Genomic DNA, 26,647 nt, shown 5'->3' on the forward strand with positions numbered 1-26,647 from the left:
TCCACAGTATATTCTGCTGGTACTTTCCGTCTGTTGTGATTTACTGATTTGAGCCTAGGGAAAGCTCTACACCATTAGATTTCAAAGATTTACAAATTACTTAAACTAGCCCCAATGTAATGTGTCAGAGGATGAACCAAGGAAACGCACGGGGCATCTGGCAAAGCAGAATGGTACTGATGTGTACTTTCTTACTGCTTGTCATAAGGTTATTTTGCTGACCAGGATGTCCTCTTCACAGATCAGCAATTAAAACAAAGCATGTCTAACTGATTTGACAGTAGGGGTTGGCAACCTTTTTCTTAAGACACCAGACCAGAATAGGCTTTGCAAGCTACACGTCCTCGTAAAATAACATAAAGCCTAAAATCTGTTACAACTGCATTACGAACTCTTCTGTTGCTGCATAAAAACAGCCACAGACAATTCATAAACAAATAAACAATAAAAGATCCAATAAAAGCTTACTTTCAAAAGCAGGCAGTGGATCAGAAACTGCTGATTCCTGCTTTGGAATGATTGAAGACTTTGCCAAAACCCAAATATTTCCACAGCTTCTTTAATTCAGGAAACATGTATTACGCCCCTACTCTGTGCCAAGCACCACGCTCGGTGCTGGAGAAGCAACAGTGAATAGAAGACACTGACCTGCACCCGAGGCCCTCAATCTAGTGGGTAAGACAGAGAAGGAAACAAACTGCTGTGCTGCACAAAGGGCTCGGCACTTCTGAGGTGTTGAGTAAATGTGTGTTGAGTGAATGAAAGCAATCCTCTGACAAATATGCAGGGAGGCCTATGCTCTGCTAGCATCACTCTGGATGTGGCTAGCTCAGGAAACAAACAAATGGAGCCGATACTCCACAAGGAGGAGACAGACGATAAAATAATAGGGTAATTACATAGAATGTCAAAACGTAATAAATGCTATGGTGAAAAATAAAGTGGATTAAGGATAGGAAATACCAAGTGTGGGGTGAGGATTGCCATTTTAAATAAGGTGGGTTGCCACTTTAAGGAAGGTGTCACTGAGAAGGTGACATCTGGGCAGACCTGAAGAGAAGTGGAAAGGGAGAGGCCTGAGGTGGGAGCATGTCTAGTGGATCTGAGGACCAGCCACGATGCCACTGGACCAGAGGGCAATAAACAAAGGGGACCGGAGAGGAGGCAAGTGAGCTATGGGGGGACATGCTGTGTACAGCCTCGTGGGCTCTTCTCAGCACTCGGAGGAGCCAACTGAGGATTCTGGGCTAAAGCATAACATGATCGCACTCTGGTTTCTACAGGCTCCCTCTGGCTGCCTTGCTGAGAAGAAACTGAAAGGCACTTAGTAACTAGGAGAACATTGGGGTAATCCAAGCCAGAGATCACGGGCTCTTAGACCAGGATGGTCAGAGTATAAGTGAGTCAGAAGTGGTCTGATTCTGGATATTTGTGAAGTAGCCAACAGGAATACACGAGGTGAAAACGTAAGGTTCAGAGAGGAACGCGCACCTAAGGCAGCCTGAGGAGCCACAGAGGGCAGTGAGCTGTGTCCTACCGAGGGGACAGGCAGATGCGGGGGCAAAGGAAGAAGCAACGTCCGATGGAAAGGCGCAGAGGGGGGAGTGGGCGTGGGGAAACCACTCAGGAGAGCGGTTCAGGAGTGGGCAGGGCAGGCCGTGACGAGCCCTGTCACCCGATTAAGGGCACATAGGCTTGTCTTCCTGTCCTCAAACGGGACACGCTGTCCCGTGTCTGTCCCTGTCGAGAGCCTATTCACTCTTCAATATCAGTTTCTTGGGAAATTCTTCCCTGACCCACCTCCTCCATTCACCAAGGTAAATCTCCCTCTTCTCCCCTCACAGCACCTTCTCTTTCTTCCCTCATTCCATTCATCACGTGATTCATCATAATAATTCTTTGTTTAATGGCCTTCTTGGCCTAACTGGAACCTGTTCAAAGCTTCTTCCCAGGGCTCAGCCCAGAGCCTGGCAGGAAGCAGATGTACACATGGGCTGAATTAAGGAGCAGGCCTACCGATGTCTGCTTCTAACTGCCTGGGCAAGAAGAGAAACTGGAACTGTTGGATTTTGTGTTAAAAGAAAAAGTTAACATGTTCTGAAGGAAAACCTGACGGTGGCCTGTCAGCTAAAGCCTTCTCCAAGAGATAAACCCTGTGGCACTTAGATCTGCTCTAACAACTTCTTCCTTCTGCACATATCTCATTGCTTTGGGGAAGAGGAAAATACACAAGTCAAAATATCGCTAAGATATTTCAACAAGTCAAATTATTAGCACTTTCCACAGATACTTATGATAGCTTTCACTTTTTTCAGAAACAAAAATTATGAAGAACGCTTAGCAAAATCCACACTGCAAAGCAGAAATTTTCTTCATAATCCAGCTTAACCACAATAGACTGCTTATTTACTCAGCGCCGTCTCCTGTGGGCTAACCAGCTATTTGTCTCCAAAGGGCAAGCCTGTGTAGGAATGCTGGGCCTCAGAACGCACATGGCATCCAGCGCCTGCCAGGAAGACCTTGGCACACAAAAGTTCAGACAGCAGCTCTCCTGGGCCTCCCGCCACTCAGCAGTGGGGAACAGAGATCCTCTGTGCCTGACTTAGCCATCAATTCAACGTCCAGGCTCCGTGCAGGCATTCAGTTGAGCAAACACTGACTGGATCCCCAAGCTTGGCAGCAAGAAAGAAAACTCAGGAAATATGGCCTGAACGACATCAAGTCCTCTAGTCTGGTGTTTATGAAAGGAGGTGAGTAACTAATCAACATGCATATAACATACTGAGCACCTACTGTGAGCACCCAGCCAGGCCCCAGGGACATCAGAGCCCGGTTCGAGGCTCAAGGCCTCCAGGCCTTCGTGGTCTGGTTTCTACTTCCCTTTTCTTATTCAAGAGAACGTCCGGCTGTGCGTACTTACCACCGTTTCCCAAACCAGCACCAGGGCTGACGCCATGCAGGTCATCGGGTAACTTGGGAACAAGGCCACTAGGAGAGAACATGTGCATAAGAGATGAGTTAGTGTTTGAACAACAGAGACTGTGAAGAGTGCCTAGACTGCACATGACAACCATCAGGCCAACCAGGGACCAACAGCTGAGCTGCCTGGGAGGCATGCAGTGCAGACGACAAGAACTCAAGCTCTGGGGCTGAGTGCTAGCTCCAACCCTTAACAGCCAAGTGACCTTCAGCACCGGCGGTCATTCACTCATTCATTCATTCACTCACACCAGTGCTCTGTGTGCCGCGTACAGAGGCACGGTGCCGAATTTAAGCTACTTAAGTTTCTGAATTTCACAATCTGAATCTGTTACATGGGGGTACGGCTCTAGCTGCAAAGATTAAATGAGTTAATTACATAAACACTTAATAAGTGACATCCATTGTTTTTGTCATTACTATTATTCATATGCCTACCACAACCAAAAAGTACGCGTTCAAGAATCAGGCACCAATCCAGGTGCTTTAAGAATGTCGAAATGCAAAATGCACTGATCCAAAAAGTTTTACCAGGAGAATTATAAAACCGGGTTCAGTGGAGAGCTGGTGACACTGACAGAACACGAAACCATAAAAGGAGGTGTGGCTTAACCCAGAAGACACTTCCCTGGATTCTGTTCTCAGCTCTGCGACGTACCTCTTTGTTTCCTTCAGCTGTGAAGGAAGAGGTGCGGCTACTTCACAGAGTAACGGACAATTAAACAAGACACAAAGTGCCCAGCAAGGTTACCTGGCATACTGTGGGGACCCCATAAATGGGAGCAAAATATCACTGTCACCTTGACACTTATAGCGCTTTATAATTTATAAGTTACCATCATGAGCGCTACCCAATTCCCTGAGGGGCCACACATTTTTCAAAGGAAGGCACTGAGACCCAGATCATTTCAGGGGCCTCGCCAGTCACATGACAGTTGGGAGGAGAACCAAGTCCAGAATCCGAGCCCAGTGAAACCTCCCTGTCCCAAGCTGTAAACTAGGAGTTGGTGGAGGCTCGGCTTGACTTCTTGGCACTTTGCTCTTTCTTCTAAGTCTAAATCCATTCTGGTCCCAAGACAATTCTGCCTGATCACCAAAGTTTAAAGTTGGAATGCACCTCCAAGATGAGGGCCAAGCAAAAAACTGAATATCATTAAATTCCAACATCAACAGAATGAATACATAAAATGTGTCCGCTATAAAGATAACTGAATAAAACTTAAGTAGACTCTGTCCTCAATTAAGAAAAAAACATATATACTAAACTAACCTCAAATGTTTCTTGGAAATTAGGTGGGCTACGAACACATAATGAGACAAAGGAAATATTAAAAATCATCATTTGTAGGAAAATGAGAGATATTTCCTTTCTAATTTTGTGTAAGTCTCCATTTCCTTCAATAAGCATCACTAGAAAGGACAAACTCCATATTTTTTCTTTCTTCTTTTTTTTAAAAAAAGCTTTTATTTATTTAAGTGCGTTTTTCCAGGACCCATCAGCTCCAAGTCAAGTAGTTGTTCCAATCTAGTTGTGGAGAGCACAGCTCACAGTGGCCCATGTGGGGATCGAACCGGCAACCCAGGTGTTACAACCATCGCGCTCTAACCAACTGAGCTAACCGGCCGCCCCACGAACTCCATTTTCTAAACTGAATTTTAAAAATTAAAATCAAGTTCAACCACCACCTTTTGCAGATGGTGGTCCAGAGGCCCAGGGCACACACCAGGTTATTGGTTGAGCGTAGGCTCCAGTCGAGTCTCTGCCTTCGCAATCTGGGGGTTCTCCCCACCACAGCCACTGAATTCTTCCCACTGGCTGAAATGGCCCATCCATTATGCAAGCCAAGATCAATCACGGTTAAAAACCACCTGGTAGGCAAAGCCAAAGAATTTGGTCTTAGACAAGTTTCCGAGAGGCAAACACTAAAGTTTGAAAAATGACATCTGACATCCCAACTCTCAGAAGAAACCACTATGCAATGCAGAAATTCCTGTCTGGTTCCTCCCAAATTTCCACTTGGGCTTTACCTACCCACTTTCTAAACGCTATGCGTCTGTCATCCGCACAACCCAGTCGGTTGCAGCTACCCTTCCAGCGCTAAGCAGCTCCCTCTTCCCGTTCCGATCACTCATTTTCAGCCTGGGAACGAAGGCTGGGGCTTCATGGAGCCCCCCAAGAAATCAAAACTATGCAAGCAAAGGAAGACGACTCAGATGTGGTTTTCACATGGTACAGATGGGGGAAAGTAAGGCCCAGAAAGGGGAAGGGACTTACTTGCTCAAAATCACAAAGCATTAGCAGCAAAGCTGAGAGCAAAATCCAGCATACTCCTAACTAACAAACCTACCCTGGAGGGCGCCCACGCTGAGTGGGCCCACACGTGGGACAGGACAGGCAGCCTCCCACGTACACCTCACCACAGCCCTTCTGTGGCAGGTGGTAATTTTTAAATGCTGCCATTTGTTTAAATGAGGAAGCTGCGGCCCGGCACAGTTCGTCAGCTGCCCAACCCAAGCTGGCCTGATTTCCAGCCCCCGCTCTTCCCGCGTCACCACCCTGGCGCCTCTAACACCTTCCGCGAGGGGGCTGTGGCGAGGTCCAAATGAACCAAGGCAGCGAGTGCCAGTGAGTGCTGGGCAGCGCAGAGCCACGCAGCTGCTGTCGATCAAGTGGAGAACTATTTGCTGAGGAAACGAATGGACACTCACCTGAGCTTTGCCCCCTCATCCTCCTACCTTGCTCTGCAGCCACTAAAAAGGAACAGTCCCTTTCTGGGCCTGTATATGGCAGCAACAACTGTCCATTCACGCCACAGACCCAACAAGGCCTAAGCGTTTCACTGCTGAAGGGCAGACAGCCATGGGAGGGACTGGACATCACACTCAGGAAACAATTACACCAACAAGTACACTTTTGTTTGTCTTCAATAATTCATTTGTCATTCTATGTTGTTTATTCTTAGAGAAGTAATATTGTAAACACAAAAATACAGATAAGCCTGAAGTTCTCACACTACTCCTCACTCCTGTCTTAATCTCCTCCTAGGAGGTAACCACTGTTATCAGCAAGACATGTATCCTCCCAGACCTTTGTCTAAGTCCGAGGTGTGATCAAAAGATATGGTGAGTGTTTAAACAAAAAAATATTGTTACAGTAAAAGGCACATTGCCATTAATCCCCCTCAAAACACTCCTCCTCACTTTGAACACACTTATCCCATCGTTCTCGCCACTTTCTGAAGCAGTTCTGGAAGTCCTCTTTCATGAGTGTCTTTAGTTCATCCTCCATCATGATAAAGTTCCATGTCACACATGGCTTCTGGTACATGGCAATTTCTGTCAAATAAAAACATTACGGTGTGTCCTCATTCACCTTATTCACCGGATCTGGAACCGTGCAACTTCTGGCTCTTCCCCAAAGTCAAAATTACCATGAAAGGTAAATGTTTTGAATTGATTCAGGACATCAAGGCAGCCATGACAGTGCAACTAAAGACACTCATAAAAGAGGACTTCCAGAACGGCTTCAGAAAGTAGCATGAACGATGGGCTGTGTTCAAAGCAAGGGGGAGTATTTTGAGGGGGATTAATGGCAATGTGTCTTTTATTGTAATAAATTTTTTTTATTTAAACATTCACCGTATTTTTTTATCGTACCTCATATTTATATACATAGAGAGTTTTATTTTGTGGCTTAAAAATAAATACATGCAATCAAACTGTATATATTATTCTGCAGCACCTTTCCTTCACTTAATGTATCCTAAGAATGTTTTCATGACAGTACAAATACATCTACCTCAATATTTCTACAGCATTATTTTTCAACCTTTTTTATTGCCCATGACCCATAGAAGTAAATATATTACCCTAAATTCTTGAAATGTTTTCTATTCTGTTCTATTCCATTTTTTAAAATTCTGGATGCGACCTTCTAAATTAAATTTCATGAGTTGCCAATGGGTCACAGTCTAAAAGACACTTTTGAAAGGATCTGTATTTACCAATCCCCTGATGTAATTCAATTTGTTTCCAAGTTCTTCCTTTTACAAACAATACTGTACAAATATCCTCATACAGGTCTCATGCACATGCATGAGGATTTCTCAAGGATAGATAAGAAGTAGAATTGCTGGATCAAAACATAGTCACATTTTTTTATGGGCAAAGGACTTGAAAATATACAAATAGCCAATAAGCACATGAAAAAATACTCAACATCATTAGTCATTAGGGGAATGCAAATAATCAATACCACAATGAGATACCGTATGGCACCTCCAAGGACGGCTATAACCAAATGACAGACAAGAATAAGTGCTGGTGAGGCTATGGAGAAATAGGAACCCTCAGACACTGCTGATGAGCATATAAAATGATGCAGCTACTTTGGCAAAGAGCTGGACAGTTCCTCAGAATGTTAAATACAGTGTGACCCAGCAATTATGCATAAATACGTGACCCAGAAATTCCACTCCCAGGTATATATGCAAAGAGAAATGAAAACATACTTCTATACAAATAAGTGTTCATAGCAATATTATTCATAATAGTCAAAAAAGTAAAAATAACCCAAATGTCATCTGCCAATGAATGAATAAACAAAAGGTGGTACATATACAAAATGGAATATTATTCAAACATAAAAAGGAATGAAGTACCGACACATGGTGCCACATGGATGAATCTCCCAAAACATAACATACTGTAAGATCCCATGTATATGAAATGTCCAGAATAGGTAAATCTATAGACAAAAAGTAGATTACGATTGACTAGGATTGAGGTAGGGGGAAGCAGGAAAGGGGAGTGTTATGGACCAAATATTTGTGTCCTCCCAAAATTCATGTTGAAACCCTCCCCTCCCCATGTGATGGTATTAAGAGGTGGGGTTTGGGGAGCTAATTAGGGTTAGATGAGGTCATAAGGGTGGGGTCCTCATGAGTGAGATTAGGGCCCTTATAAGAGCTGAGAGAAAGTGTCTTCTCTACTCTCTTTCCCATGAGGATACAAGGAGGGTTCAGCAGTGTGCAACCCAGGTAAGGGGCTCACTAACCTGACCATGCCAGCACCCTGATTTTGGACTTCCAGCCTCTAAAATGGTGAGAAATAATTTCTGTTGTCTGCAAGTCACCCAGTCTGTGGTACCCAGCTGACTGAGATGCCTAATGGGCACAATTTTTTGGATGATGAAAATGTTCTAAAATTAGATTATACTGATGGTTGCACAACTTTGTAAATATACTAAAAAATCATTAAACAGTATATTTTAAATGGGTGAACTTCATGGCATATAAATTATAATTCAATAAAATTGTTAAAAAACAAAAACATAAAAACACCAGGCACACTTTTAATGTTAACGGATAATGCCAAATTGTGTTCCAGAAAGACTGTGCCAATGGACTGAGTGCACTTTTTCAGTGATTACAAAGCAGCATTTCACTACTAAATATGAAGGCCATGTGTACATGGCATTTATCTTTTCAGAGACTGAACAAAATTGATTCATTCAGTACACATTTGTTGAGCCTCTACTATGCGCCAGACACGGTCCCAGGTCTAAAGATACAGTGGGTTACAAGCCAGACACGCTCCCTGCCCTCACGAGCTTACACTGGTGACGAGGAGTGCTCTCCTCAAACCTCACAGTTGAGGGGTACCCCCAATCCAAGGTCAGCCTTGGCTCAAGCTTTCAAGCCTTCACTAGAAATCTCATTCCACCATCATCTTCCTCAACCTCCTTCTGCAAAATTCCATAAAGGCACTCTTTGCCTGAGAAAGTACACACTTTTAGGAAAATACAAACCTATAGGAAAACACTTCTTTTTTGGTCTGCCCCATAGCAGACAGTAAACTCTTAATGGCCATGTAATGGAGGAACCTAGATGAAGGTGAAGAATCTTCCTAGGTCTTACGAAGCTCATAGTTAGGGAGAGGCAGAATCCTGGGCATGAAAACAAAGGGATGGATCCAGGGTTGTGGGCACAGAGGATTTTGTCCAGGAAACAGTAGAATCTGATAACAAAATCAGCTAACATTCAATGCGCTCCCTAGTAGGAGCCAGGCACTTAATATACAGAATCTCGCTTCATCCAGATACCCAATAAAATAGATATTATCACTGAAGAGAAACTGAGGCTCAGAGGGTTAAGTGAATTACTCAAGCAATACAGCCAGTAACTGGTGGGAGCAGGATTCAAGCACAGTCATCCTGAGTACAGAGGTCATTCCTAGTCTGGCCCATCAACTTCACAGCCGCCTTGGTCCTCCCTCTCCCTACTCTGTCTCCTCCCCGGGCTCACCTGGCTGCCAGACTCTTTGTCATGAATGCCTTGTCCTTTCTTACTTCTCGGCCTGTGCACTCGCTGTTCCTGCTGCTTGGCTTGCCCTCCCTCCACCCCTTTGCCATATTAATGCCTACTGTTTTTGGGAGGACCAAGGAGGCTGTGAAGTTGATGGGCCAGACAGGTTCTCTGACCACCACCAGGCAGGGCTTACAAAGGGCCTTAGCTTGGGCAAGGTTCCTGGGGCCGGAATCTGGGCCTAAATCTCACAGGGCTGGAGCTCTTTGGGGCACCCACAGGTGATCAGGTTTGGAGGGAGTGATGCACACTGTCCCAATTCAACAGAAGTCTGAGCACAAACTGGACTCCAGTTTAGTCTCTAAAACTGGGGCTTGGAAATTACCAAGCACGAGAGTACTCATATTAGCAGAAGACAAGGTGACTTCATTCTAGGGATTTTTCTCTTCCATGTGACCACCTAATGGAGAACCTGGCTCTCAGAACATTTCTGCCGTTCTTTAAGGGCCAATTCAAGTCCCAGCAGCTCCGTGGAATCCTCCAGAATCCTCTCAGAATGGTTCAGAGAACTAACTGGAAAGCCAAACAGGATACTGAAAGCCAGGCTTTGGAGTCAGTAGGCCTGGATTTACATCCTGGCTTGATCATGTACTTTTTGTGGAGCCCAGACTATCCACCTCCCTGAGCCTCACGGCCCTCACCTGTGAAAAGGGGATAATACTGTCACCTAAAAAGATCGCTTTTTATTCAGCGTTAACAAATAGCTACTGAACCCCATTTATGAGCCAGATACCTGGTCAGGACCTAGGGCTACAAAGATGATTAAAATGCAGCCCCTGCTCGTAAACAAATAGGTCAGAGTCTAATCCGGGAGACAGACAAGTTAACTGCACACCTGCACTGTCCAATACCAGCGTCATCGGCCACGTGTGCCCACTGAGCACCTGACATGTGGGTAACCCAAGCTGGGAAGTGCTGCAAGTGTAAAATACATACCAGACTCCAAAGAGTCAGTAAGACAGAAAAGAACATAAACTATCTCATTAATAACAGTTTGCCGTTTACAAGTTAGAATGATCATATATGGAAATACTGAGTTAAATAAAATATATTATTAAAGTTATTTTCACCTGTTTCTTTTTACTTTTTTAATGTGGTTACTAGAAAATTTTCAATTACATATGTTGCTCAATTATATTTCTATTGGACAGCGCTAGTCAGTAAATCCAGTGAGGTGAACAAGGGCTGCAATAGGGCCAGTGACGGATGGGGTGGCTAGAAGAGTACAGAGGACCCACGTGGGATGCGGGACTGTCAGTGAAGGCTTCCTCACAGTGACATCTAAATTGAGACCTGAAAAACAGTAGGCATTAATATGGCAAAGGGGTGGAGGGAGGGCAAGCCAAGCAGCAGGAACAGCGAGTGCACAGGCCGAGAAGTAAGAAAGGACAGGGCACTCATGACAAAGAGTCTGGCAGCCAGGTGAGCCCGGGGAGGAGACAGAGTAGGGAGAGGGAGGACCAAGGAGGCTGTGAAGTTGGTGGGCCAGACTAGGAAGGACCCTGAAAGCTGCATTAAAGAACTCCACCCTGAGTTTGGAAAGGAGCCGGGGAGGGTCTGAGCAGGTAAGTAAGAGATTAGTTGCCAGGAATGTATGCAGCCCCTGCCTGGGTCCTGCGAAGTCAGGGAGAGGAAGGAAGGGAGACTATCTGATGATCTGCTGAGTTGCTGGATCAGACACTGGGCTAAAACCCTTTTAGACTCACCCACTTTACAGATGATGAAAACTGAGGCTCACAGAGAATAAGTGACTTGTCCAACGCCACAGGATTGATAAATGGCAGAACTGGGATTGAAACCCACCAGCTAGGTCTGGCCAACTAGCACTGAGATGAGAAAAGCTGTCTGAGAGAATAATGGACTTTATCTTAACGGCCATGAGAAGCATTAAACATAAAGTACAGCCTGTGGGGATCAGATGTACATTTTAGAAAGAGCTTTCAAGCTGTGGTATAAAGGACTATTAGGGGCATGAAGGAAAATATGACAATCAGGTGAGAGGTCGTCCCCCAAGATATCTGGGTAGTCTAGTAAGATGAAGAGAAAGGGACATGAGCTGCCACAGGATCCAATTAGGCAGGAGCTGCAAAGGGCCTGCTCGACCTCGACCTTATACACAGTAGGTTCTCAATAAACAAAGTAAGCATTTGTCCAGGTTTGCCCATGATTGGACCTGTTTATGCCTGCTGTCCAGGCATTTGTATTAATTGTGCCCATTTCACTCTTAAAAGCGTCTGGGTTTACACAACAAATAACATGGTCACCCTTTCAATTAGGGTCTGTTGACTAAAAGAAGCGGCCTGTCCCTCGCAGATTTGGATAAACACTGCGGATTCTCAGTCAGGCTCTCCTCTGCGTCCTTCTACACACTGTCCAACCAGGAGCCCTGGGCAACCAAAGGGCCCTGGCCCTGGGGCAGTGCCCGGCTCTGTCAGGCCTTCCTGCCAGAAGGAGAGAGACCAGTGCCACCAGCAATGTGGACGCCAACTGCCTCGTTGGACAGGTCCTTTGGGAGGCCACTCTCTCTCGACCATTATTCCCCATTCTGTATTACTACTGACGATGACGGCGGCAACACAGTCCATTTTTAGGCACTGATTATGTGCCAGGCATTACACTTGCCAAGCAAACTGCTGGACAGGGGCAGACACCTTCTCCTTTACCTCTCACCCCGACTCTGTTGGGTGGATTTTACTAGTAGCCCCATTTTACAGACGAGGAGGCAGGCTAAGCCACTCTACCAAGGTCACACAGCTAGTTAGTTTAAAGGGCTGGACTTGAATGCAATTCTGTTCAACTCCAGCCAAGGTTCTTAACCTCTGCCTCAGTCTTGGTGGCCACTATGTGACCCCCTAGCAAAGTGTGCACAGACCAACTACACTCACCATAATGACAGCAAACCCCCGGTCCTGCCCCCAACCAGCCTCCACTAAGGGTCCACTCTCAGAGGTCCCCCTCCTCCCGCTCTTTCGGAGAATCCCTTACCTGTCCCTCACATCCTCTCCCTCGTGTGTCCCGAAATACGACAGGCGGGTGTGGTGCAGGTCGTACCCCCAGCCCCCTACTCAGTAGCAGCTGGTGGGTCCCTAAGGAGGCGCCCCGCACCCCCAAGAAACCCATCTTGCACACCGCCCCTGTCTGCAAACCTTCAAACACCCTCAAGAGCAAACCCCAAGTCTCCGCTGGATCGAACCCTCAACAGCGGGAACCCCGACCCGGTGATCGCGAACCCCCAAAATCCGGGCCGCACCTGCAGCCGCTGAGCGTCCCGGGGAGCGTGACGTCCTCTTCCAACACCGAGTCCATCACGGACACAGAGGAGGGGGCAGCACTGGTGTTCGTGGCAGCGGCACCGCCGGGTCCCCACGCGGTCGCGACCCGCCGGGCTCCCCAGGTCCCCGCCCCCTCCAATCCGGCTCTTGTTCGGACTCTGGCGGCGCCGCTGGAATTCAAACCGCAGCCGCCGCCATCTTTCCCGGCGCTTCTTCCTACGGAAACGAGGCGGGGTCACCGAGGAGCTTTCGCTGAAGCCGACCGGCGGCGGCCCGAAGCCGGGCAGGGATGCGCGGGCAGGCGCCATCTTAACAAAGGGCAGAGCGCCCGCGCTTGGGCCCGCGAGCCGAACGAAGGAGGGCCCGGCTGCCATTTTTTGTGAGGGTATCCAGGCCGCGGCAGGGCAGGCGCCATCTTTGCTGAGGGCAAAGCCGGCCCGGGTCCGTTAATTTAAGCGGGAGTTAGGAATGCAGCCCCTCGGATGCTCAGAATTCGTGAAACCTGGGGTGTGTGTTTTTCTAGGGTAATGACCCCGAACCTTACAGTGTGCGCTTCCAAAAGGCGTCCGCCTTGACTTGAAACTCAGATAATCGGGTGCTGCTTCGCTTTAGAAAATTCCAACCTGTAGAATCCCAACTCAGGTAGTAACTTGTACACTTAGTTCGAAACAAATAAGCTCCTTCCTGTGAGCCAAGTGGTCAGCGGCACTTACTATCCAGTCTGTCGCCTAATGATTCGTTATTACCTTTAGGGCTCAAACGCACCTGAGGTCAGCAAACTGAGGCACACGGAGAGGAAATGACTCGCCCAAAGTCATGCACGGTAAGATTGTCACCTCAACCCAGATCTGTGGCTCCTGCCAGCTGCATCAGGGATCCCTGCATGACCCTGGCTGCCTTCCTTAAAGCAGAGGCATCACCACACCCCTGGATAATCGGGGCAGAACTTGGCCAGTGAACTCAACCTTTGTCTCCCAATCTCAAGGTTGCTACCAGGAAAGCCCAGGATGAAAATATCTGGAAAAGATGGGCAAGTGGGTAGATGGTGACTCTCCCTACAATCATGTATAAGACCACCCTCACCCTCAGTTTCCTCATTCTTCAATTTAAGTGTTACTTCCCGAAAGAGGCCTTCTCTAATTCTCGAATGTAAATCAAGTCCTTTCTTATAATCTCAGCAAGGGTGTTTTTCCTTCGTGGCACTTACCACATTTTGCAAGTATAACAATTTCTGCGTTTTGGGTTTTTTTAATGTCTTCCTCTTGCACTAATCTGGAAGCTCCATAAGGGCAGAGACTGTATTCCGAATTGTTTACTGTTATATCTCCCACAACTATCACACCCACCAGGTGTTTAAATATATATGTTGAAGGAATGATTCAATCTGGAAAATGGGGCTAAAACCTACTCTGCAAGGTTTTTGTCATGATGTAAGAATGACCTGAGATACCTTTAGTAACTCAGTCAGTGATGATCCCATGAATCCCATTCTCTCTCTCTCTCTCTCTCTCTCTCTCTCTCTCTCTCTCCCCCCCCTCCCTCCCTCCCTCCGCCCCACCAACCACCACCTTAGTAGTGACACCTACAAAGCCCATGGTGATGGTGTACACCTGTCCCTCTTGCTTCCCCAGATCTTCAACCACCCCTAGAATCAGCAATATAATAACAGTCTGAGAGAGTGTGCAGAAACCTGCAGCATACCGCATGCCCTGCCCCAGGGAAGGGGCAATCCTTGAACCCCTGAAACCAACAGTTCTTCCCAAGACTACATATGTCCAACAGCAAGGAAGCTGGGGTGTCAGGATTCCCACCCTGGTTTGGCCACCAACTCTCTGTGATCTTTGGCGGACCATCCCTCTTCTCTGGGCCTCAGTTTCTACATCTGTAAAATAACAGGGTTGGGCTGGATGGATGTCTCAGGACCTCCCAGCTCTGGAGGTGATTTCTACTAATGCACAAGCAACTCTGTTCTGGTGAAGGAGGCTAAGTTACAAATCATCACTTCCCAGATGGGGGAACTAACTTTCCATCATGCAGGCGAAAGCTCTTGAGAAAGAAAACAAGGAAGAGGACTTTACGTATTGATATGAGCATCTTTTATGTGCCACTTGTGCCAGGCATGTCACATGTACCACCTCATTTTACCATCACCACAGCCCTCTGGAGTAGGCGCTATTATCCCCATTTCACTTACAGGCGAGAAGACTGAGGCTAAAAGAGGTAAAAAGAACTTTCTCAAGGTCTCACTGCTGGTAAGTGGCAGAGCTGGGATTTGAGGTCAGGTCCTCTCAACACCAACACCCTAATTGTTTCAGACAGCCTGTCTTCCCTATTTGTTTCTTTTTCTCCACTTTAGAATTTATAATTAAGAGGTGATGTCTACATCCATACAACAGAATTTCAGAGACGTGTTCGCCAGACTCTACTCCTTGGGCAACTGCTTCAAGGCGGCCACAAGGTGAATCTTAGTGTGGGCAGTAATGAATGCAGGACTGGAAGTCTAGGCACCTGGATTCTCACTCCAGAAACTCCTGCAACTTACTTATTCTGTGACTTGGCGTCCCTTCTGCTTACTCCTCCTTGGTTTTCCCACGTGTCAAATGGGGCAGACAATGCTGAGCTCACATAGTTGCAGTATCCTATTAGATACTTTGGAAACTGTAAAGAAATAGAGTTCTCCTTATTTAATCCATTGCCCCATTCGGCAAATGACGGTGTTCCTGGATGGTGTGCTACACCCTTTAGTGAACCTGGAAACTGAAAATAGAATCAATCGTACAAAGGATAGGCTATTTGGGAAGTTGTTTTTCCTGTTTTCATGGTCAGGGACGAAGCCCTTTGCCCCGTCTCTGTCTCACCATGGCCTTTCTTTCTGCCAAGCTTGGAGGTGACGTCACTACCACCAGCTGTCTGGGCTATCTGGCGCCATCTCCTTGACAACAGCCACCCAGCCACAAAGCTGGCATTATTATTTCCTTGAGCAAGGTCATATTGAATGGCTGGGAGGAAGTAGCTTGCAGACAGATGTTTCTCATTAGGGTAGAACCCTCCTGAAGTTTTAGCAGCTCAAGCATCTCATCAAGATACATGAGCTGCCATTACTAACAGCAAGAATACCTTTTTACAGGGTCAACACATACACGTCGCTGCTGTGCACTATTTCATTTTATCCTCGTGACGCTCTGAGGTAGACTGGAATTATTGCCCTGTTCTACAGATGAGGAAACTAAGGCTCAGAGAGAGGAGAGGTTTGCCAAAGGCCACTCTTCCCTTTTCTTTCTCTCTTTCTTTTTTTAGCCTTTCATTTAGAAATAATTTCAGACTTAGAAAAAAAGGTGCAAAAATAGTGCAAAGAATCCTCTGTGGAGCCCTCATCCAGCTTCCCAAAATATTAACATCTTACATAACCATAGCACAATTGTCAAAACTAAGAAATTACATTAGTGCAATATGATTTACTACAGGCCTTATTCAAATTTAATCAGTGTTCCCATTAGTGTCCTCTTTCTGGCTCAGGATCCCATGTTGCATTTAGTTGTCATGTCTCCTGACTCTCCTCCAATCTGTGGCAGTTCCTTTCTTTCATGACGTTGACAACTTTATGGAAGTTCTTGCCAGTTATTTGATCGCATGTTTCTTAATTTGGGTTCATGTGGTGTTTTCTCATGATTAGATTGGGATTATGCACTTTTGGCAAGAAAAACACACACGTGCCACTGTGCCTTTCTCAGGGTATCAGAAGCCAGGTGGTATTAAGATGTCTCACGCATTGGTGATGTTAACCCCAATCTCTTGATAAGACGGTATCTGCCAAGATTCTGTGCGGTAAGATTACTATTTTCTTATAATTAATAAGAATCTTGGGGGCGATATTTGAGACAATATAAATGTATTGTTTTTCATCAAATTTTCACCCACTGATTTTTATCATCTATTGATAATTCTTACCCAAAACAATGACTACAGTGGTATTTGCCCCTTGGTGATTTCCTACTTTCATCATGCCTTCTATATTTATTAGTTACAATTCTAATGTAAGGAAGAGCTTTCTCATCTCCCCCATTTATTCAGTTGTTTATTTACATCAGTATGGACTTGTAGACACTTCCTTTATCTTATGGGTTATAATCCATTACTATCATTATTTCTTTTGTTACACATTTGTCCTAGATTTGCCCATGTTGCCCTTCAAATACATAGGTGCGCCAAGATTCAAACCCAGGTCTGTCGTGTCCCCAGGTCAGCAGCGTTCCTAGCACACCACCCTGCCCCTGGCTCTTAAGAACTCCCCCAGCCAGCCTCCCCATCAGCATCCTGGACCAGTGCCCAGTCAGTACCCACTGTCGTCTCCAGAGCATGCTGGGTACTAAGCCAGTGACGCCTTGTAGGCCCCACATCTAGCCCCAGGCTGTGCACATCATAGGTACTCAATAGTCAGATTCACTCAGGCCTGACTTTTCTCAAGATGGGAAAAGGAATGAGAAATGCCCCCTTATAAGGTGACAGCATGTAGATTCTTGGGCTAGAGAGGGTAACACTCATCAACATGATGTCACCTTAGACCTGCCAGTTCAACGTTCTGGGTTTGCTTTTTTATTTGTAACTCAGTGCATTAGACCACAATGTTGAACCCCCCCACCCCCACCCGCACTGACAGCCCATGAATAACTGGTATTAGCTGCCCTGTACTGAGCTCTTTCTATATGCCAGGCACTGTTCAAACTTTACATTCAATCCTCACAAATAACCATATGAAATGGACTGATTATGCTCCAGTTTCATAGCTGACAAACTGAGGCTCGGAGAGGAAAGGGATTTGCTTGACCACACAGCTGCTAAGTGGTGAAGCTGGGAATTGAGCCCAGATTTCATTCTAAAGCCCGTGTTCTTAGTTGCTATGCCATGGTGGCTTTCACGGAGTTACCGGTATCCTGCCTTCAGAAGCTGGTTAACGTGCACATAAGTAATTATAAATCAAAGTAAAACATCTTAAAACCCTTTGTTGTTATAAGACAAATAACAGTAAGATTCAAGGGGCACAAAGAGAAGAGATCGAGTCAGTCTGATTGAGGGTTGGAGAAAGGTGTTTTACAAGCAAGAGCTATGCCCTACCAGACGAGGACAGAAACCTGTACACACCGTATGGGCCCTAGTTCCACACTTTTTAAGGCCAGAAGAAATAAAATAGCCGTTTGATGCAACACCATCTACAGAGCCCATATCACGCTCTTCATCCCTCCATGCTCTCTCGCAATTCAGAGAAAGTCGTTATCCTTTACGGATAAGGAAATCGAGACTCAAGAGACGTGAACCGATTTCCCCAAAGTCATACAGCAATCCAGTGACGGAGAAAGGAATTTGGACCTTAATTTCCGAATTCCCCAAAACTGGCACTCCTGAACTTTTGGAAACTTACAGAAAGCCTAGATTCGTCCCAAATCGAGATCCTCCGGCCTGAATTGATCCTCCTCAGTACCACGGCCAGATCCCTTTGCATCTAAACCCAGAAGCTGGTGAGAAGAGAGTCAAAGGCTATTGGGAAAACTATCCTAACGTGCCAAGACCTTTTGAGCACCCTTCCCAGCTGCACATTTGAATATGTAAACCAGCAGTAGTTGTAGGCAAAGAAGGGTAATTGACTCAATCAACTGTCTGGAAATTTTGCAGATTAAAAAAAGCACCGACATCTTGATTGTGACTTGCAAGAGAGGGTGTAAACTTACCTGTCACTTAAGCGCAGTGGATTTCTATTGAAAGAGCAGGTGAGGACCTAGGGAGGAAAACCACAGGTCAGTGGCCGTAGCACCTGCTTCCTCAAAGGGATGGCTGTAAGGCTGTGTGCCTTTGCACATGCCTTCCCCTCTGTCTGGCAGGCCACTCCACTGCACAGGTTGTGCCCTGCATGAGGACACCCAGCCCAAAGCAGGGGGAGGCTGAAATCCAGTCCATGCTCTGCTTCCCAAAGCCGAGTCCACTCCAAAGGGCATATTTTTCTAACTCACCCAAAGGAACTCTTTATGCTAATGGTTCTTATAGTCTAAAATACTTTTCCTTCCCCCTCTCGGCCTAATTCCCAGAGTTCCTCCAACCACAGTTTAAGAGAAAGTTCTGGGACCCTGTTTGGATAGCTGCCCCACCTCTGGACTTCCAGGACACCCTGGGCTTGTCTCTTTGATGGCGCTCACACAGCTCTGTAACTGTCTGTTAACTTGGCTGTCTCCTCTATTAGACTGGGAGCTCCTTGAGAGCAGGACTTTATTTTAAATCAATTTTATTGAGATATGATTTACATACAATAAAATGCATCCATTTTAAGTATACATTCTGAAGAGTTAGGGCAAACTTATATACCCATGTAACCAACAACTACCACACTCACGATGTGGAACAGTGCTCCCCAAAAGAACCTTCCGGAACTTTCCAGGATGGTGGAAATGTTCCAAATCTGCACTGTCCAAAAGAGTAGCCACTAACCGCATGTGACTTTTGAACCCTGCAAATGTGAATGAGGAACTGAATTTTTCAAGATTTTATCTTAATTATATTTAAATAGCCACATGAGGTTAGCAGCTACTGTATTAGCATAGGTATAAAATATTTCCATCACCCCAAAAAGTTCTGTTGTGATCCAGACCCCGTCAATCACCCTTCTGCCTCAGGAAATCACTGGTCTACTTTCTGTCATTAAAGACTGATCTTTTCTAGAGTTTCATACAGCTAGACTCATGCAGTATGCACTCTTTTGTGTCTGGGTTCTTTTGAGAGCAGGGACTTTTCATTCTGTGTCCTAGGGTCTATTTTTAGTGTGTAGCAGATAATAGGCACTTAATAAATGTTGGTGAAAGAATGAACTAATAAATCTTAATCAGAATTAATGATCTTACCTGAAACACTTTTTTCTCCCCACCTAATAGAATACCAGAGAGGAAAAGGCCCTCACAGAGAACATTTAACTAAATCTCTTGGATGTACCTGTGGAAAAACTGAGACCGCGAGGGGTTCAATGGCCTGCCCCAGTTCACTCTGTAAGTTTATAACAGATCGTGGATTACAACCTAAATGTATAGACTCTGAAGCCTGTATTCTCCTCACTTCACAGTACAGTCAGCCCCCCTTATCCTCGGGCAGTATGTTCCAAGACCCCTCATGGATGTCTGAAACCATGGATAGTTCCGAACCCTATATATACTATGTTTTTTCTTATACATACATACCTCTAACTATGAGATTAGGCATAGTAAGAGATTAACAACAATAACTAATAATAAAACAAAACAACCATAACCAAATACTGTAATAAAAGTTTGGGAATGTGATCTCTCTCTCTCTTTCACAAACAAGACAGCTACGAAGTGACCAAGGGATGGTATACAGCGTAGGTAGGCTGGGCAAAGGGACGATTCACATCCCAGGTGGGACAGAGCCTGATGGCACGAGACTTCATCATGCTACTCAGAAAAGCATGGAATTTAAAACTTACAAATTGTTTATTTCTGGAATATTCCATTTACTATTTTCGCACCACGGTGAACCATAGGTAACTAAAACTGAAGAAAGTGAAACCACACACAAATAAGGAGGCACTACTGTACCCACTACTCATCCGTTTTCCCTAGGCAAACATGGCAACTCTTGGGAATCCTGTGGGACCATGGGAAAGCCTACAGGACGGCATGCTACCTACTTCAGCCTCCTGTGGGTGCCATCCTGGCCCCAAGCCACCCACCGAGAACAAAGGAACAGCAGCAATTCAATTTAGAAAAGTATCTCCTTTCATTCCAAACATACGTAAAACCTAGGAGTGGCCTTACTCTAATACTTGTCAGAAAACAAGCCAGCTGATGCCTGATCCAATTCTCCCCTCATTAGAGAATAACTGCATTTTTTGGTAAAGCTTTTATGGAAGACCTCTTAAATAAAAGGCAGAGTGGGAAGGAAGTATTCACTGAGGACATGGCATGTGCTGTAGACATCCCATGGCATGTAGACATCACATGTAAGATTTCATTTAGCCTCAAGGCCACCCTGAGAGGTCGGCATCATTACTCCTTTTGCAGGCAAGGAGAGTAGGTCTAAGAGCCACCGACTAGTGATTTGCCCAGCATCCCCTGGTTGTGAATCCTGCACTGGAATCCATATCTCTGCTTCCAAAGCTGATGCTCTCTGTACTACAAGCTACTGTTTTTCAGAACTCAGTGAAAGAGGCTTTCTGTTGATACTCCAGATCGCATCCTTTAATTAGACAGCAATGGGTAAGTGACCCATGTTGTTGGTTGCTGGGGAACTCAGCCAAATTGGGTGTCAATTGCTAACGTAACCCTTAGCCTGGGTTAGCTGGCGTACTTCTGCCTCCTCTTCGGTATACTTAACTAATACTTTCACCCTTAATTGAATGGTTTAATGAGCTCTTGTAATACGAAAAAGTGAGGTACAGATTATAAGTAATTATAAGTAAATGAAGTTAATTCTTTACCCAGGGCCAATACCTGTTAACATTGCTACCTTTTCACTTTTCCTGAAGGAAATTGAAAATATCACTGTTGCCAAACTCTGATCCTTGCTAGAGGATTTAAAGGCCTCTCCATTTCACACGATTCCTTTGGGGATTAATGGCCCATTGGAGTCTATACAATTTACTCAATTACCCCAAAAACGATTATCTCAACTACAACAGAATCTTAATAAACAACCATTACTATCCTTAACCTTGTCTGGAAGAATCTCATCTCTTGGTAAAAATACCTTCTTAAAATAAAGTTGGATAATCCCCTAGCTATGCTGTTTACAGATAACAATGGCCCATTTAGAAAATGTTTGGGGGAAATTAAAAAGCTGAGCTATAGCCTGCTGGTTCTGCAAGCTACTGAAAATAAAGGCAGGGAGGGGCGAGCACCAAAAGCATCCACCTAGCAGAGTAAGTCTGCTCCCTGCCCGGTCAGCACATGCCTCGATGTTGGAGGATATGCCATCCAGTCTGTGGGCGCGAGACTCTGCCTGAAGGAATGAGCTTCATCAGCACCATTCCACTGCAGGGCAATCTGGGCTGTTTGTCCAACGGTCACTCAAAAACATTCCTCCTTACAAGTGACTTGGTGCTGCCCAAAATAACAGTCTGGTTTTTGGTTTAGGCTAGCTCTAACTCAGCCTACAAACTGCAGTACACTTATATTTCCATGTCGACCATTGTAAACACTGCAACACAGCTGATTCAATTCACTAGTGTTTATTGAGCTTTTTTTGGTACCAGGGCCTGTGCTTGGCAATGGGAGTAAAAGATGAAGACGGTCCCAGCCCTCAAATTGAACAGATAATTTGATAATAGAGTCTCATCTTCTTCTTCATCATCATAATCATCATCATCATTTTTATCAAACGCATGTTGAATTTTGTTAAATTCTTTTTCTGCATATACTGACATGATCATGATTTTTTTTCTTTTTCACTCTGTGTGAATTACATTGATTGATTATTAAATATTACATCAATCTTGTATTCATGGGGGAAACCCCAGATGGTTGTGAAGTATTGTCTTTTGTATGTATTGTTGTATTTAATTTGCTTAAATTTTCTTAGAATATCTGTGTCTGTGTCCATGAGGGATATTGGTCTGTAGTTTTCTTTCGGTGTCTTTGGTTTTGGTATCAGGGTAATGCTAGTTCCATAGAATGAGTTGGGAATATTGTCTCCGTTTAAATTTTTCTGGAAGAGTTTGTGTAGAATTGGTATTATTTCTTTAAGTGTTTCATAGAATTCACCATTGGTGTGATCTGGACCTGGAGTTTTCTTTGTGGGACGTTGTTAAATACAAATGAATTTCTTTAATAGACACAGAGCTACTTGGATCATCCCCTTCTTTTTGGGTGAGCTTTGCTTGTCTGTGTCTTTCAGGAATCTGTACATTTCACCTAAGTCATCAAATTTATTGGCTAACCTTCCCTTATTATCCTTTCAATGTCCGTGGGATCTATAGTGATATCGCCTCTCTCATTCCTGATACTGCTTTGTGTGTGTCTTCTCTCTAAACATTTTTTTGATTCTTCTGGCTGGAAGTTTACCAATTGTATTGAATTTCTCAAAGAACCAATTTTCAGTTCCATTGATTTTCTCTATTGTTTTCTTTTGCATTTATTTTTGCCCCTACCTTTATAACATCTTATCTTCAGTTATTCGGGGTTTGTTTTGTTCTTCCTTTTCTAATTTTTTAATGTAGAAACTTAGGTCATTGATTTGAGATCTTTCCTCTTTTCTAATGTAAACATTCAGTGGTCTGCATTTCCCTCTAAGCATTGCTTCAGCTGCATCTCACAAATTTGAAATGCTGTGTTTCCATTTTAATTCAGTTCAGAATACTTTCTAATTTTTCATTTCTTCTTTGACCTATGTGTTATTCAGAAGTATGTCAGTTTTAAAACATTTCGGAATCTTCTAGATGTATTTGTTACTAATTTCTCATTTAATTCTAGGTGGTCAGAAAACATATTTTGTGTGATTTGATATTTTTAAATTTTTTTTACGACTTATTTTATGGCCAAGTGTATGGTCAATCTTGGTAAATGCTGCACGTGCAATTAAAAAGAGTATATATCTGCTGTTATTGGGTGACTGTTCTATGTCAGTTAGGTCAAGTTGGTGGTAATGTTGTTTAAGTGTTCTGTGTCCCTCCTGGTTTTTGCTCTACTTGTTCTGTATGTTGTTAAGAGAGGGGTTGCAGTCTCCAACTACAGTTGTGGTTTTGCCTACTTCTCTGTTCAGTACCATCACGTTTTGCTTCACGTATTCTGACGCTCTGTTACTAAGTGCATATAAACATTTGGGATTCCATATCCTCCTGATGAATTTTTTTACTATTGTGAAATAAAATGTAGTGGATTTGTTTTGTTTGTTCCTTTAATACAGAGATCACCAAGTGATGGTTATTTCCTTCCAAACCTTTTCTGTATGTATTTTTCCAACACAGTTGAAATCATGTTGTTTTCACCCATTTATATCCTATTAAAAAGTTTTACTATGAAGTTTTACATATATACCAGAGTAAATGTGTGTGTATCCACGATGTTTGAAAAAGAATACAATGAAAACCTATGTATACACACACACACACCCTACTTAAGAACATTACTAATGCTTTTAAAGTCATCTGTGCATCCCCTTCTGCCTTCCAAAGCTCTCTTTTGCATCAATCATTTCCTTGTTTTTCTTTACAGCTTTCGCACATATGTATGCATTTTTAAACAACACATTCCATCTTCCATTTTTGGCCACTATATAAAAGTATATTGTATATATTCTCTGACTCATTTTGCTCCACATCGTTTTTGAGATTTATCCATATTGATGTCTACAGTTGTAATTCATTCATTTTCAACTACTGCATAAAGTTTTGTTCAAAGTATATGGAATAAGCCACAATTTATACATTCTTCTACTGACAGACACTTGGGGTGTTTCCAATTATTTTGCTGTAACAAATGATGCTTCAATGAAGACTTTGAAATGTGGGTCCTGGTGCACGTAAGAGTTTCTCTAAACTACACATCAGAAGGGGGACGGCATTCACATCTTCAAAACATCCTGGCTTTCTTCACTCAACTTTGATTCTGTTTTTAATCATTCTTCCTTATTCTTTTCAATGACTGTGTGTTATCGCAACAAGTGCATGCACTGTGCCACATCTCTGTTGTTAAGTATCAAGAGTTTGCCTCATTTTTTTGAACTTTATCCACAACTCTGGGGAAAAGAAGGCATTTATTGCACAGAAGTCTCATTTCTTGATGAAGGATTCCCAGAAATGGATTTCTTCAATCAAGGCTGTAGCAATTTACATTCAGCAGGAGAGTTTTTATTGCTGAAATACACAAAGCAATCCCCGTCCAAGTTGTTGTTAATCCTTTTGGGATCATAGATCCTTTGGAGATTATGATTAAAGGTATGGAACTTTTCTCCAGAAAACACACACACAAATTATTTGTATTCACAAACAAAACAGCATACAATTTCAAGAATTTCTCAGACCCTCTGAACCCCATATGCTGACATCTCTATTAAATAAAAAGTGTCTTACCCACTGAATATGATTTCTTATAAAACTTCACAAAAGAAGTTCACATACCAACTCTCGCATCTGTCTAGGACCTTTTGTTGTAAACCATTTACTGAGCACCCACAATGTTCCAGCACTAGACCAGATACTACAGGTAGAATAAATGATCCTTGCTTCAGGAAATACAGAGTCTACTGAGGAAGACACAAAATGACAAGTATTTACAACAAAATATGTGCAATAAGAGAGGTGTTCATTCGACACAATGGAGATAGAATTAAGGATCCATCAACTTCTTTTTATCAAGGGGCTACAAAAAATGAAGAAACCTTCTCCAGGATGTTATAGACAGCAAAAAACAGTACCAGCAAAAGGAGAACATCGGGTAACCTGGCATACCTGTATACAGGAAATTGTACAGAAGTTTAACATGATTGGGTTAGGATGGCAGTGAATATAAGGAAAAGCTATCACTCTTCCTTATTTGGGGCAGAGAGCAAAGAAAACAACATTGACATAGAAAACTTGAGCAGTTGGTCTGACAACACAAAGGAAACCACAAAAGAAGATTTCCTCCCAAACACTTCCTTTATTACCCAAACCTACTCTTACCACATACAAAGAAAATATTTTCCCTGGTTTTTTTTTCTGCAACTGTCGGAAGTTTGGTGTTCAACATACAAGGTTTAAAACTTACTTGTTAATACAAGCAGACAATACATTCTAAATTTAACATTGTCTGGTGGATTTCGTTTTGTAAGTGGAAGTGTTAGAAAGCCTGTAGAATAATTGCAATTTCTTCATAAAACTGCCTTGAAAAACTAACATAGGTAAAATTGTGATTTTTTTTTTTAAACATTCACTGAGAACGTTGCTTTTAATACTCTTAATACTATCATCTCATGAAAAACATTTGGTTGTTTTGAATTTAGCTTCACTTTTTTAATGTAACTAAACAGTTATTCCTTTAAAGTTACTAATTTAATTATAATGTAGCATGTGTAATTTTTAAAAACACATGCATCTTATACTCCTATGGACAATAAATAAAACCAATTTTGATAATGCAATCTAGTAAATGTCTTTGATAGACTTTCATCAAAACTATGACTACAACTATAAAAAAGAATGTTTCTGATAATGTTTCCTTGTGCTGTGGTAAATTTGTAGATTTATTTTCTCTTGAAATTTTAATTTGCTTAGTTTGATTTCTGCCATGCTGATTCTGTTTCCTGAAAATAATACCCAATTCATGTACATCATAGCACTACATGTACAGAACCACATGTATAAGTATATACGGTGGGATTACAAGGTAATAAAACTTGTTTTCTTGTATGACTAGAAAAGCAGGGCTTTACTGTTTAAATATCAACAACCAAAGTTGAATAAACCAACTGAAGTTTATGAAGCTCTCAGTACAAAACAAGGCCTGACTCTGTTTTTCTTCTTTTTCAAAGTACCCCTTGGATCTCTAAAGGGCATGCCATTAAACACCCCTGAACTTTGTCAAAACAGATCTTCAAGGGTACCTCGAAATAATAAAAAGATGGACTCTCATTACCAGGTATTTAATTAACACATGGAACATGGTTGTGGCCCTTCAAATTTATACTCCAGAAAGGAAATTTTTTACATGTATGAAAAAGAAATCCAAAAGGAAGCAAGTTTTTTCTATAACATTTTCATGGAAATCCCAATGGATCTGAGAGGACAAGCAAAAGCACGAAAAAGAATATATGTTGATGTGTGCTTTTTTCCTCAGGGTGTTTTGTTTTGTTTTGTTCTAAGAGGGGGAATCTTCTTCATGTGGCATTTTTTTCCCAAAGTGGAAAACATTCTTTAAAGGAACTTCTTAAAACAAAAAGCAATAAATGAAGGGTTCAAAGATTTTTCATGAAGTGGATTGAATTTAAATGATCTGTGATATCTGTTAAAAAAATAAAAGACTCCCAACCACTCGGACCACATAAAAAAGTAAAACAGCAAAT

At 43.4% G+C, this 26,647-nt stretch overlaps 1 protein-coding gene and 1 long non-coding RNA gene across 10 annotated transcripts in view; one reads left to right on the top strand and one right to left on the bottom strand.

Moving 5' to 3' along the window:
* CDK5RAP2 (CDK5 regulatory subunit associated protein 2) overlaps positions 1–12,932 on the bottom strand; it is a 170,075-nt gene extending 157,143 nt beyond the window's left edge. For 5 of the 6 annotated variants that reach the window (XM_074330932.1, XM_019731199.2, XM_074330930.1 and 2 more), the window contains exons 1-2: positions 12,595–12,932; positions 2,921–2,988 (exon numbers count right to left, since the gene is read on the bottom strand). In XM_074330932.1, the coding sequence (XP_074187033.1) occupies positions 2,921–2,988; positions 12,595–12,650 (124 nt within the window). In that variant the 5' untranslated portion in view covers positions 12,651–12,932. The remainder of the gene's footprint in view (positions 1–2,920; positions 2,989–12,594) is intronic. The other variant, XM_019731200.2, reaches the window with a different exon arrangement.
* Positions 12,933–12,972: 40 nt separating this feature from the next.
* LOC109447141 (uncharacterized) lies at positions 12,973–26,254 on the top strand. Of its 4 annotated transcripts, none has more exons than XR_012495923.1 (5): positions 12,980–13,258; positions 13,369–13,439; positions 16,290–16,441; positions 19,531–19,641; positions 26,117–26,254. It is a non-coding gene; the product is annotated as an uncharacterized LOC109447141 (long non-coding RNA). The 4 variants fall into 4 exon arrangements; XR_012495922.1 differs by lacking the exon at positions 26,117–26,254 and adding an exon at positions 20,674–22,144 and having other exon boundaries at positions 12,981–13,258; XR_012495921.1 differs by lacking the exon at positions 26,117–26,254 and having other exon boundaries at positions 12,973–13,258; positions 19,531–20,665.
* Positions 26,255–26,647: the final 393 nt, after the last annotated feature.

The sequence above is a fragment of the Rhinolophus sinicus genome, linkage group LG04 (assembly GCF_036562045.2).
Source record: "Rhinolophus sinicus isolate RSC01 linkage group LG04, ASM3656204v1, whole genome shotgun sequence".
In the NCBI taxonomy this organism is placed as follows: domain Eukaryota; kingdom Metazoa; phylum Chordata; class Mammalia; order Chiroptera; family Rhinolophidae; genus Rhinolophus; species Rhinolophus sinicus.